Raw genomic sequence first — 14,258 nt, 5'->3', positions numbered from 1 at the left:
GTGGAACGTCTTCTTTCGCTAGTGTTCTTTAATTGACTAAGAAAAAAATTCAGCATGAAACCTATCCTTTGTTCGCGCACGTTCTTAAACGTACTTTTTCTAGTGCAATCCTTAAACAGTGAGAAAAGATGTGAACAGAGGAGGACAACGTAATCTTGCAGGCAGTGTAATTTATCATTAGCTTAAAAAATCACAGGTACTTTACCTTTTTAAGGATAATATATAGGATACATATAATTAGTAAATTCTTACAGAAATTTCTTGATTTATCAAGGCGTGGTCTAAATCCAAATTTGTGTAGCTGATTCACGGAAACACCTTCGATCCATAAACTATTGAGAACTTCGTGGAACAGGAGAAGCATCTATTTAGCGGCGACTTCCATCCTCGAAGAATATACCCCCATCCAGCGCACAGTACTTGGGACAGACTCCTAGAGCACCTGCAGCACCGGGCGCTCCTGGCAAGCCGTCCATGCCGGGATTTCCTGGGAGACCAGGCGGTCCCATAGATCCTGGCGGTCCTTTCGGGCCAGGCGGTCCTCAAAAAAAGTGTAAGAATCGTAGTATATCAAAAAATGGACCCAATCCTACCTGGAATTGCTGAAGTTACTGCTGATGCATCTTGTCCTGGAGGTCCTGGAGGTCCGACAGGACCAACTGGTCCTGGAAGTCCAGGGGCTCCACGTTGTATTTCTCCACTCGCAGATTTTCCCGGTTCTCCAGGTGGTCCAGGAGTCCCAGGGCGCCCAGGATAACCTGGAGGTCCCTTTGGTCCTGGAGGTCCCACTGCTAGTGGTCCTCCTAAAATTCCTGGCTTTCCCGGTACACCTGGATATCCAGGTTGGCCTTTCACTCCTGGGTTCCCTGGCATGCCAGCTGGACACGCACAAGGTGGAGGTGTGAACGGGTCGCACGAGATACTACTCGGTCTGCCGGGAGCTCCTGGTATTCCAGGTATGCCCGGTTTCCCCGGTATACCTGGCCTGCCAGGTGGTCCTTGAGGACCGGGGTCTCCAGGAGTGCAACAGTTGTTGCAGGGTTGTTTAGTTTCTCGTACAACTCTATTTGAATCGGAGATATTTTTCACGTGGATGGCTTCGACTCGGATGTCTTTCGCAGAATCCTAAGATTTTTCGTTTCGATAGTTGCACTTTTATGGAATGGAAAAAAGGATGACCTTTTACCTTACAATATTTAATGTCATTATCCGTTATATTCTTCACATAATGAATATAGTGGTAGACCATAGGAATATTCACGCAAATTGACAAAAGTGGAATAACGGAATATCCGATGGCGGCATAGATCAAACATCGATACACCGCCACACGTTGCTTCTCCGCATCCATGAAGTAGCAGTACTGAAACTACTGAATTTTGAAGTTTTTCGAAATAAATCCTCATGTTCATGCCATTTGTCTTCTAAATCTATATAAACACACACAAATCATTTGCAAAACGAACTTGGTCACACCAAGTAATCTGTAGTGTGACCAAACACTCATACGCCATAATTCTTCTCTTGCTTAACCTTCCGAATGGGTCAAGGAATGCGAAAAAGCTATTGAAGTCATCCTTAAAAAATGTTACACTATTAAACGCGATTCCTACTATTATTGGAGCGAGTTATTCTTTATGGCTTTTTTCCGGAACTCCTACATATGTCTTCAAGGCAACCTCTTTAAAGACACCTGATCAGCTGATTACAAACCGGTTGAAATCAAAGGATCTTCAAATGAAGATCATAGATTTTCAAAGCGAAAAAGGGCACTGATTAATTGTAGAAAAAAGCGGCATTTTGATTTCAAAAAAACAATAATCCGAGGAATGAATAAGAGAAGAAAATAAAATAAAAAAGAGAAGGAATAACAGATATTTGACGTAAGCAAAACCACAATGTGCACCCTGTAAGACACCTACAGAGTTTTCATTACCAATGAAGTAATTACCAATGAAGTCCAGGATTTTTTTCATTACGGTTCGGATTAGACAGTTCCCAAGCGAGCAGGTAACTAATTTAGTGAAATTTCTGCATTTTAGCTCATCTATCGTAGAAAGTATCTAAATTGAGACGTAGCAAAAGTGAAACGCGATCGTCCTTTGGTATCGTCGTATGCTCACCTGTACGTAGCTAAAGGACTTTTTCAGAGACTTTTTCAACAAAAAAGCAAGGCCAGGCTTTTTTTTACGCTTTATAAAAAGTCTTTTCTTTCTGACCTTCTTGCAGTCTACTGCTTAATAGCCACGGAGAAAAAAAAACGTGCCTTTTATGGTTTAAAGAAATGGAGTGCTGGATAACTCTGTCATGAAAAAAAAAGTAATTTACGAAACTTTTAATTATCGAAGGATCTAGCAACTAGTCGTTCTACCGCCGTCGTTTTTTTTCTTTTGTGAAAAAAGTGTGAAAGAGCAGGCGGATGCATCTTAAATAATTCAACGTTGAATGTAAAATTAGGGAGTTTTAACAAACGATAGATTGGCTTTAAAATTTCTTGGATAAGCGAAAGATCAGTATAATTTTTGGAAGAAGAGAAGAAAAACGAGCACTTTTCAGGTTGTGTGAGAGTTAACAGTTATTAAAAAGAAAGATCAAGAGAAGTAGCCAAAAACTATCTCCATAAGTAACTGGCAGAAGTGACAGAAGCGTCGGTGGCCTTAAAAAGGTCAAGCATCTATGACAGTTCATTAGAGAATGTTCTGCTGGAACGTCTCAATAAAAGTCAAAGAAGTGCAAGGGTTTGGCTGTGTGTGTGTGTAGAAACTGTGCGCTATTAGAGGACATTTAGAGGTCGTAGCGAAGCAAGAATTTAAAAGAAAGGAAGTTAATTGATGAGAACTGTACGTTACTCGTCAGAAATCCGTTACGTGTAACGCATTTCTCATGTTATTTTGAAAAGATTGAAGAATTTGAGAGTAGCATCAAAACCTCAGTCCTCTCATAACTCTACAAATTGCGAGTGTGGTGTGTGGTTCGGGAAAAAAAAAATTCAGAGAAAACGGCACCATTAAAGTTCTTCTCGATAGTCGCAAATACGTAAAAAGTAGTCGCAAACGAAAAAACGGGGATTACATGTAACCTCAATGAAAATAATAATAATACTGTGAAGCAGAAGTGAACTGAGAAAGTGGGTTAAGGTCCGGAAAAGGTCTAGGATTGATTCGACTGCATCCATCGGTCACGGTGATACAGCCATCGTTACAATTCATATTAGGTTTTCTGAACGTAATTCGAAACACGGAGAGAGAGTGCTGTGCGGTAAGACAGGGAACGTAACCTAAATGAGTGCTCGTATGACTAAGACCACGAATGGATCGACCAAGGAAAAATAAAAATAGATTTTTCAGAAAAAAAAAGAACAAAGGTCACATTTAAGCCTCAATAGTGACTTTTCCATTGTGAATCCATCGAATTATTAAAAAAAAAAACAAGAAAAAAAAACACGAGAAAATGCAGAATCGACAAGGCGTCAGAAACTCCTGCTCCTCCTAATATTTGCGAAAAGTAATTTTCGACGAATCTCACAGCGAATGGATGAGACATAAATTGCAAGTTACATTGAAAATTCTTTTCGAACATTGCGTTCGAAGAAAAAAATTCGAAAAAAGAATCCTGAAGCTTTTTACCGAAATATTGTGCTGGTCCAGATCGAGGGAGGGTATGCGTTGAGGACAAATTCACTAGTTTTAAAGCTTTGAAAATCATGATCGGGAGCGAAAACTCATTAATCCAGCAATATGCTTTGATTTTTTAATCTTTCTTCACTTTCTAGACATTTTTAGCGACCGACATTATTCAAAGTTAAGCAAATAAGTGGATTAAGTGCGCTTGGATACTGACTAGACGCCTTTGTGAAGTGTTTTTCTTGTGATTTTAAGATTTTATGAGTTTCTAATCTTTTCAGACGAAGATAATTCATATGCATAAATTTTGAAAAAATCCAAATTTAATTTTTCCTAAATTAAAATTTATATTGTATATTCAGGTCGAGAATCTTACCCTCAAAAGCATTTACTCGTAATTGAACTCTTATCCACTGCTCCTGCAGATGTTGCCGACATCGGATCGCGCATCCAAGTATGTGGATGAAGCAGGTCCGTCACTCTGTATCCTTGACAGTCCTTTCAAGTAAAACTCAGATATTTTAAGAGAAATCAACTCTGCACTATTACTGCAATTAGTTTATAACCAAAATAAAGCGTAAAATTCCAGAGTATGTTTAAAAATTAATAGATCTGTGCGAATTCCTAGGTATTGGCAGCGTTGTCCCAACACCAACAGCAAATTCAAACTCTCAAGCTCTTTCTGACCTTCATTCCTCGTCGAAAATCGAGGAGTCGATTGTGAGTGAGGTTGATTTTGTCACATTTTCACCATCAACGCCACCAAACCAGTAACATTCTCTTTTAGGCAATGGGAGCGATGAAACCTGTAAAAGTTTTGGAACACAAATCTTCTCGAATCGACATCAACCAGACAGAGAATATTCTACAACAACAAGACCCACACCCTGATCCGTTCGGGAAGAAAAGTTTCGTTGGAGTTGTGAAGACTGCCATGGTTGGTGAAAAAAATACTTTATATATTATGTATACTTATTTGCACATTTTTAAGCAAAATGAAATATGATTCTCGAAAAAAGCTCAAAAATTACGCTACACTGATTATGGAGGACTTGTTATCAATAGAGGTGATTCCAGTCTTTTTGGTACCCTGGGTGGCACAAGACTTGAAAAGATGAAAGTTGAGAATGCAAAGAAGTCAATACACACAGTAATCAGAATTAGATGGGTCCTCAAACGAAAATATTCTACCGATTGAAGCTTACAAAGACGACAAAGTAATCTATTTCATTTCACATTCAGTAGACAAAATTACCTCTCCTCATCTCCACCCCCTTCATCTCCTAAAGAATTAAAATCACGGATATTTATGAGGAAAAAAATCCAAAGAGGAAGTCCTTCGTATCTGGCTATGATCTAAGATCTTCCTTGGTTTCCGGAAGACCAGGAACAGCTAGTATTGGCATAGCCATTGATCCTCGTGCCGCTCTTCTTAGTTTAAAGTCTCTGAAAAAGCTGGAAATTTTGGGCTAGTCCGCTAAAATTTTTGGAAAACTCTCAATCTAGGCAGTTTCGTTCGAGGTTTTTCTAAAAATATAGCTTAGTATCGTGGTACATCTTGGGACCTTCTTGGAAATATTGTTATTCAGAAAAAAACTGAGTGCTACCAAATGCCACCATTATATACGAGATTGCAAAATAAACAATGTGATGATGACGTTGACGGATACCCTTCGGATATGGTGAGGAATCACACAAACAAGGCGTCTAAATGAAGGATTTCGGCGATCGATTCCTCGTTGTGCTCGTGTATATCGTTATCCTACTACTGCTATAGCTATCCTGTTCAGCTTACGGATTTGCTGCCGTTACATACTTCAGCTAATTAGTAGAGATATTTGCGGCCCGTAAAAGCGCATCTGTGCCTGTGCTCCAACTTTAGACCCACCTAAACTGCTGCTGAAGTTTGTAGGATCTATAGCGTAAAATCGTAAAAAAACTGGAAAACTTCTTCTCTCGTTCTTCCCGTCCAGTTCAACACATTTAACTTCGTTTAAGTATTGTCTTTATTTCTGAAAGTATTCCCGAATGCCTATTATTAACTAATCGATCGTTCAGATCGTTCGAAATTGGATGATGTCAGCGCACGATCCGGAAGAAGATCGTTCCTCGAACGCTAACGCTTCCCTAGTGTTTGAACCGGTTGGTTGATGTTTTTTTAGCGCATTCTCGTCATTAAATTGTAGCAGGAATGTGGAAAATGAGATGAAATTCGCTGAATGCACTCCACTCGAATAACCTCGAATATTCGACGTTTTTGTGTTGAATCACTTTCTGTGTTGAATCGTTTTCCTCGGAAAAATAGAAGGATTCAAAATTCCTCTTTGGCTTCCTCTGACATTATCACTCTAGCAAGGATTAGCTTCTTTCAAACCAGTAAACTGCCCTAAAGTGTGGAAGAAAGGACTGCACACAGAAAATTCAGATTCACAATAAAAACCGAAAATTCTGTTTTGTTTTTTTCAACGGTGGAACACTTTTATGCAATATCCGGTAATAGTCTAAACCGCCATTCCTATAGTTGTTCACAAACCAAACACAAGGATTTGTGGTATCCATGGTGAGCATCTCAGCGAGCTCCCCATCCTGAATGCATCATCAGAATCAACCGAATATTTCTGACCCTTCATGTGGTTGCTAAATTCAACTATGCGACACAAACCTCATTTCAGCCACCTCAGACCGATAACGTCCCGATTCTTTCCACTCCTGAAGAGATTTTTGAGATCGAAACTACTGGCTTTGAAATAATCAAGGCGAAATTTCTGGAATGGACCAGGTATCCAGTTGTTGTTGGCAATGGTACATATTGACCAAATTAACCAAATTATGCCTAATGTTGCATATTTGATTTTTGTTACTTACGGGAATAAATTTCGAATTTTTGAAGAAGAAGAAGAATTTTAAAAAATTTTGAATTTTGGAGAAATTTGAAGATTTTATTGGTTATAGGCGCCTAATCTACTTCTATGTGTCACCTGGTGGCCATTTCTATTACTATTGGACGTGTATTGTTTCATTTGGATTACTGTATAATATGATGGCTATGGTAATATTCATATTCGACGACGTCTACATAGGCTACTTCTATCATTGGCTTTATTTGAACATTTTCTTCGATTGTATCTTTTTGCTCGATATTCTAATTCAATCAAGAACGAGTAAGTTTAATTGACACTCTGATGAGAACTTTTTCCCACACTTCCTGGAAACAACCGAACCGTTGTCACGAATCATTCATTCAGCCTACATTTTTGATGGAAGTGAAGTGAAGAACGTAAGAATGACTACGAAGAACTACTATAAAAGGTTCGTGTACACAGTTGGCAACGTTTGTCTCTTCTTATCAAATGAGGGCGTAGAAATGAGAGAAACGAATTCGCGAGTAAAATTTTGAAAGTTCGTTCTTAAAGACAATTGTACCAAAATAGAGACGAAGCTATTCGTATGAAACAAGTTATAGACTTTGATCCAGACTTCGAGTGAACAAGTTAAGGAGTTATACTTAAAGGCATCACCCCACGAATCTGAGGTGGTGCAGATTTCAGGTGGAGTATTCGTATACAGGATGGGAGACTACGGAGAGCGCTGTGATTCCGTCCATTTCTTCCTAATTGTCGTAAAAAACGTCCCGGAAGATACGGCTTCATTCGTTTTGGCGCACCATTTCGTACAAGAGGTTCGATTGGAGCGCGCCAGCCTTGTGCGGTGCCGCATCTTCCGGGCCGTTTTTTACGGCAATTAGGAAGAAATGGACGTAATCACCTCCTTCTCCGTAGTCTCCCATCCCGAAATGAGTGAACTTATCGAAGATAGCCGTTTCCTAAAGTGACTTATTAAAGGCAACATGTCACGAAATTGGCGATGTTGGGGTGTTCGTAGATTAATGTACAGCTAAAGTTGTTGAATAAGAGTATGAACGTAATGTTAAGAGTATGGCCACTCTAAATTCCCCCTAACCACTCTGAAAAACTTGAGAACTCCTTTAGTTTCCAAGATGTACCTTAAAATGCTCCAAATTTGCACACCACTCGGTTTCTTTAACACTCTATTCATTGATTCCACATGACCGTGGGCCATTGAGAAGACCTCATTGATTTTCGACCGCTCGCTCGTGGACGCGAGGCGTGTGCGAAGGTAGCGCGTTCTAACGTACCTCGTACGAACAAACGCCATTTCCCACGCTTTTTTTAGGACCTTTGGGGGGGGGGGGGAGCAGAGATTCAGTTGAGCCGCGCTCATATTCGCAATCTACGCCTAACTCTGCATTTGACCACAGATCGCCAGTTTCGTACTATGCAGCCTTTATGGGAATAATTTCAGTGGCTTAGTTTTACGAACGACGTTCTGAGAACAGCGAATTCCACATTTTCAAGGAGGAAAAATTTTTTAGCCCTAAAAACTTTCGAATATCTCAGATTTGGTTCTATTTCAGTGCATTTGACTCACTTGCACTCGTGTTAATAAATCCCTACGTATGCATGCTCGGGGCCTCAATCCATAGTGATCCTTCGCCTTTTTAAATCTCTACGAGTCTCTGTTCCAAATTTTTCTAACTAAAACAACGTCGGTCCCTCTTTGCGAATGAGGGTGACTTCTTTTTTTTTTTGTTGAGAAGACACTATGGGAAGTCGAATCCATATAGATCACACATTGATTCGCCGGCATGATCACCATGAATTTATCGGAGTATTCATCGCTCATGTTCGTTTAGAGCAGAACTGTATTTCTATTGTTATTACCCTATTATTTCTATTATTATCTCTATTATTATTGTATTGTGTTTATTTATATTTTCCAAGAATTTATGTACTCTTTTTTCCAGCTACCGAATATATCTTGATGTGCTTGCGTTATTTCCAACTGACTTATTCCTTATTCTTCAAAGCACAATTTCATTGGTCAGAGCTATACGTCTTTTAAAAGGTGAGGATAACGGATTCTGGCTCCGCAGGGGGTTCACGGATTTTATCGAATTGGAATTTGAGAATGGATAGCTATGATCGGCACAGTGGGTCAGTAAATCTAATCGAAAATGGGAAGATGATCACACCCTAGCCTTTTCAAAGCTATTTATTCTTAATTTGAGATAAATATTCAAATAATTGGGCGAAGAGAGATTAGTTTTGGAGTTACATTCATTTCTGTTTCAACTTTTTTCCTAAATGAGGGTTCTTTTAGTCCGTTTTTCCAATTTTTAATGAGTAAATTTCTTTTTTTTGTGTTCTTTTTTCGGCCTCGTAAGTCGTCGTCAAAATAGTTTTGATCTGTTCCTGATCAATCCTATCAATCCCGCCAACGCTTAGGGATAACCAAATACGTCCTTACATACATTTGTGATTTAGTTCAACCCTCATCGAACTCATTAAAAGTATTTTCCCTCTAAACTCATCTAAAAGAAAAAATTTGCCCTCAAGCCTAAGGTTGTCTCTTTCGTTACGTTAAAATTGTTCCACTTCCATTTATCAGTACATTTTTAGTCTATCGACTGAACGATTTTGTCGATAAGACACAGAAACGGACCTCATTCCCTCACGGCTCGAAGATCGCTCTTCTTATCACTGCATGCTACATTCTTTTCCATTGGAATGCATGCGTGTATTTTCTGTTCAGTTTGGCCGAAGGATTATCAGGTATTATTTCCCATTATGTTTGTATGAATTACGAAAATAATAAATAAAATACTGTTGAAGGTTGATGCGGCTCTATCTCTAATTTTCCTCTTAATCATTCATTCTCCAGAAAATAATTCCTGATTTCAACGATAAGGTCTTAGCACGAAATCATTTACGAAAAGTCGTTTACGGATGTTTTTTGCTCCACTCTGTTCTCAGGATTGTTCGCTTGGATGAAAATGATTGTTTTGCGCTGCTTTTCAAGTTTAACGTTTAATTTGTTTAATTCAAATTTATAAAACTGCTGTTTAAGTTCTTATTTAGCAGTGCAGCGCTGGTTTTCTTTACGAGGTTGTTCTACGGATGAAGCAACAGAATTTGTTTCCTTATCGGTGTTCTAATTTCAGAGGATGATACGGGTGCTTTCGGATTTTCCTATTACAAAGTGTTCGATCCTCGATTCCCAACATGTTCCGTAAGTCATTTTGTCATTCTACATATTCTTCGGAGAGAATATTTGAAAGTGAAAGAACTAGGGTAAAATAATAATGCCGTAAAATAATTTTATTTATATTTTTAATGTGTATGTACGTTGTTGATCAGCAATTTTTACAGGTATTCAATGATCAGAACTGTCAGTTTAAAGAAAATTACACTCTACTTGATATTGATGACCATCGACCCAAATACATGGAAGAGATGTACGCTTTCTGGGAAGGAAAGTATGTTATTGTTTATGTTTTTTTTCCGTAAAAATCTTTTCCATGCTCATTTTAACTGTTATCTTTTTTTTTTGCTTTGAACCTTTTTTTCGCTCAAGATTTTTGTGTGCGAGGGTTTTTCTTCTCGTTTTTGGGGATAGTTTTTAGCCAGGCTTTTCCGTGGTTTGTAGAGAAATGAAAAACTTTCTGAAAATATCACATAACTTATTGGTCCAGTTCCCTTTTAAATGGAAAAAAAAACTCACTGAAACATTAGTTACCTTATTTTATTTATTTTTATCTTATAATTTTTACTAGATACTAATTACTTTTACTAATTACTTGGCATATGAATCCCGTTTAAAGCTATAGCTGCTGCTTTTATAAAAAAAAGCTGCTTTTATCAAAAAAAATTGTCTCTTCTACAGTTTACTTTTGTATTTGAAGATTTTTACGTTTTTTTACTTGTAAATTAATAAGGTAATAAACAACTAGCTGTTCGAAGGAGAGAAAATTATCTTTTATGTCTCCTTTTCGCCTTATTTAGTTTTCGCCTTACACAGCTTTATCAAGCTCATAATAATTTTTTTCCTCTTTTATTGGCACTAATCTCCTCTAATTAGATTATTTTTTGTTTCTTTTTTTTGCTATTTTTTAATACTATCCTATGGGAGGTCTTATAACTAGAGACATCAGTGATGTTAGGGCTGTTTTTGGTCAGTAATGTGACAGGCAGAGGTTATGGATAGCCTTCGGACAGTGATTGGATTTCGGGACCTTATGTACAGAACAAATCTAACCATATCAAAATTTGGGAGCGAATAGGAAGCTCTTCTGAGACAAAATTTGGGGTTTTTTGGAAGATTCAGGAAGAAAAATTAATTAATGTCTTGACAGCGCTCATGTTTGACTGTTCTTGAATCTTGGCACGCTGTATACGCAGCGTTTTGATCGATTTCTGTGAACTGTAATTAATTGAGGTTTGCCTCTTGGAACATGTTTATGGAAAAGAAATTTGTATACCATTTAATACTTTTAAATTTAATTTAAATAGCATAAATTTATAATTTTTTTATTTAGAAATTTATATCAAGTAATTTATGTGATAAATAATGATAATGATGTGATGAATAATATAGATAACGAGGTGATAAATAATAATGTCATAAGTAATTAATGTAATGTAACATTAGTTCCCCTGGGAGGATCTGGTGGTTATAGCCGTTCCAGATGTTTATTGAAGCTTTTCAATCCATTTGTACCTCGGATATTTTTTTATTGGAGTGCGCCGAGTTTCAACAACAATTCATCTGTCGGTTCTCAGATTTATCAAATGGGAAATGGGCAACTTCTCTCGAGAGTACAGTATGAGCATCTATTGGTCAGCGCTTACAATTACCACTTGTGGACAACAGGTTCGAATGGGTTTTTTTAAAAGATTTTTTCTGGAAAATTAGTCAATTCAAAGCTAGAAGTACTATACTATTCTATTTAGCCCTATCCGTCGTCATCACCTCAAAATATGCTTGAAGTGATCGACACGCTTATCGGTGTCCTGGTTTTTGCAACAATTATTGGTGGTGTCGGTAGTGTTGTGACGCAAATGAATGAAGATGTCTACGATTTTCGACAAAAAATGGACGGCATAAGATTTTATATGAAATATCGGTTAGACTTTTCATAGAAAAAAACCTTTAGAGGGTGAATTATAAACGAAAAATCGTTTTGCTTTCAGGATGGTAACTCCAGCCATACAGGATCGTGTGATCTCTTGCGTAACCTATATGCATTCCCAGCATCAACTTAATGATGAACAGGTGTGATCCTCAAACCAGTTTTTTTGACAGTGAAGAATTTTTTCCTTGAAAATTTGCTGAATAAATAAAAACAAAATAATAATAATAAAGTAAAAAAGAATATAAATAATAAATATAGCAATATATATTATATTGCAATAATATGATAAATAATAATAATAAATAAAAATGGCTAAAACAATTTTATGATTTGGTATCAACGTATTTCTGGAAGCTAGGTCTCAATTAATTCAAGAAAACTCACTTACACCCAAAAATTGTTGTTCGTCATTCTTTTGTATTTCTCTTGATTATAACAAATTTTCCAGGAATTGTTGTATGTGCTCCCGCCAAGGCTGCAAGGTCAAATCGCTGTGAATCTCCATATGGAAACTCTCAAGAAAGTGGAGCTCTTCAAGGTTAGATCCTAGTGTTTTTCCCCTAAGTTCATCGCTCATCCATCACATTTCATCTCCAGGAAGAAGTGAAATATTTTGGTACTTTTATTTTGAAAAGACAATAGAATTCCTTGGAAAATCCCTGGATGGTAGAAGTTCGGAAAGACCCCATCGAATGGAACCACGGTTCACGAGTGTATGCATAAGACATGATTTGAGACCTTTTCAAAGCGATAAGGTCCCAGCAAGAAATTACATTTACGGATAGTCGTTTACGGATGTTTTTTGCCTCACTCTGTTCTTAGGATTGTTCACTTGGATGAGAACGATTGTTCTGCGGTGCTTTTCGAGTTTAACATCTAACATCAAATTTATAAAACTGCTAATTAATTAGTTATTTAGCAGTGCAGCGCCGGTTTTCTTTACGAGGTTGTTCTACGGATCAAGCAACAGATTTTCAGCCCTAATGATTATCTGTTCAGAGCAGGAGAACGAGCAAAGGTGAGTCCATCGGCTCCTGTTCCAGAAAAGCAGGAAGATTTCTTTGTTTTTATTTGAATATAGGAATAAATTTTAGTCCTTAATTGTTGCATTTCTATCTCATTTATTATTTAAAATCATTCTAGGAGACCAACTTTTTCTTTACAATGTTTCAGGAAATGTTTATTGTGAAACGAGGAACCTTACGAGTTATTGATGAAGATCACACTATACCGAATATAGTAAGCAACTTTCATCTCATTATTTCTTATTCTTTTAATTTTATTCTTTGTTCATTTCCTTTACGTTCGACGCAGTCATCTCAATATTTCTTATTTTTTTATTTTTATTGTTTACGTTCGACGCGGTCACGTTCTTTTAGTATTTTACGCTACTTTTCTCGCGCATGGTGGCATTTCTTTTTTTTACGGTTGAGAACTGTCATATTCATTTATCATCCTCCAATTTTTTCCAGGGGAAAAACTCAAACGAGTTCTGCTTCATTCATGTTGCTCAGTGTTTAATTTTCTTTTACAAACTTTCTACTTCTGTACAAATAACTCTAATTTCTAAAAAGCACAAAATTCCAAATGGCTTCAAAACCTACTATTTTTTTTCAGACCCTTACCGATGGTGCCACATTCGGTGAACTATCCGTGATACTTATTGCCGGAAATCAGTTGGGTGATCGAAGAGCTGTATCGTTACGTTCCGAAGGCTATTCGGATGTGTATATTCTAAATCAGGATGATGTTTCCTCGATTTTACAAGAATATCCAACGGATAGAGGAATTCTTGTCTCTAATGGTAAGCAGCTCTTTGGTAATCTTAAGCAATTTTTTGATGATTTAATTTTAATGAGGATTTTTTCTTTGTTTTTATGTTGCAGGAAGTTCTGAAAAGTATGATTTTTCTGAAATTTCTTAAATATGCCATCATTTCGACTCAATAACAAAGAAAACTCTTGCGATTTTTGCGTTCGCTTTGTATTTCATCATATGTTTTTCCCGGAAATTTGTAAAATACTATATCTTGAAGTTAATATTCTGCTCTAGTTAACTGAATGAAGAATACTTTTTTCCACTCGTATCGCTTATCTTCTTAATAAAATTACCAATGCAAACTTGGGATACATTATCCACAATTTGTTATTTCTTTTCTTGTAGAATATCTTTATTTGTTACCTATTATTATTGAATAATATTTTTACTCTCTTTTTATTTTTTAAAGCACGTGAAATGCTGAGATCACGAGACCTGCTCTCCGACGAAGCGGTCGAATCCACAGAACAACCCCTGAACATGCTATCGCTGGACGAACAGCTGAACAAAATGAAAAATGAGATTGGAGATCTCGAATCCCAGCTGAACAACATGTATTCGTCATTTAATGTGAGTTCTTCGCTTAGAATCTACTCCCAGGATCAAAATGATCAAAATTCGCCCTGCTACAGAATCTCTCCACCGACATGAAGCGACGAATCACAGCTGTCGAACGAATCTTCACACGAAATCGAAAAAAGATTAAACTTGACTGTATGCGAGGGAAATTACAACTATAAATACGGTTTTTGTTATAGAATGTTCAATTTTCTGAAAATTGTTGTATATTGCGATTAACGGAGAGTAAATAAATCATGCCAATG

General features: G+C 37.2%; 2 protein-coding genes across 2 annotated transcripts; one reads left to right on the top strand and one right to left on the bottom strand.

Moving 5' to 3' along the window:
• Nucleotides 1-368: 368 nt before the first annotated feature.
• Nucleotides 369-1,351, bottom strand: RB195_003836 (uncharacterized protein; the record flags this gene model as incomplete). Its single annotated transcript, XM_064201668.1, has 3 exons — nucleotides 369-541; nucleotides 594-1,125; nucleotides 1,187-1,351. 3 exons carry the CDS (start codon nucleotides 1,349-1,351, stop codon nucleotides 369-371), a joined length of 870 nt encoding a protein of 289 aa, XP_064057549.1.
• A 2,697-nt stretch (nucleotides 1,352-4,048) lies between these two features.
• Nucleotides 4,049-14,174, top strand: RB195_003835 (uncharacterized protein; the record flags this gene model as incomplete). Its single annotated transcript, XM_064201667.1, has 21 exons — nucleotides 4,049-4,094; nucleotides 4,252-4,343; nucleotides 4,411-4,560; nucleotides 5,213-5,305; nucleotides 5,682-5,765; nucleotides 6,296-6,402; nucleotides 6,576-6,784; nucleotides 6,869-6,932; nucleotides 8,449-8,549; nucleotides 9,104-9,256; nucleotides 9,646-9,713; nucleotides 9,854-9,960; nucleotides 11,264-11,354; nucleotides 11,435-11,607; nucleotides 11,675-11,756; nucleotides 12,065-12,154; nucleotides 12,536-12,634; nucleotides 12,790-12,855; nucleotides 13,234-13,420; nucleotides 13,844-14,004; nucleotides 14,067-14,174. The coding sequence occupies 21 exons, from the start codon at nucleotides 4,049-4,051 to the stop codon at nucleotides 14,172-14,174; spliced, it is 2,331 nt and encodes a 776-aa protein (XP_064057548.1).
• Between the last annotated feature and the right edge of the window lie 84 nt (nucleotides 14,175-14,258).

This window comes from Necator americanus, chromosome IV, assembly GCF_031761385.1.
Source record: "Necator americanus strain Aroian chromosome IV, whole genome shotgun sequence".
NCBI lineage: Eukaryota > Metazoa > Nematoda > Chromadorea > Rhabditida > Ancylostomatidae > Necator > Necator americanus.
Note: the sequence above shows the minus strand (reverse complement) of the source record. Positions and strands in the feature narration are given on the sequence as shown.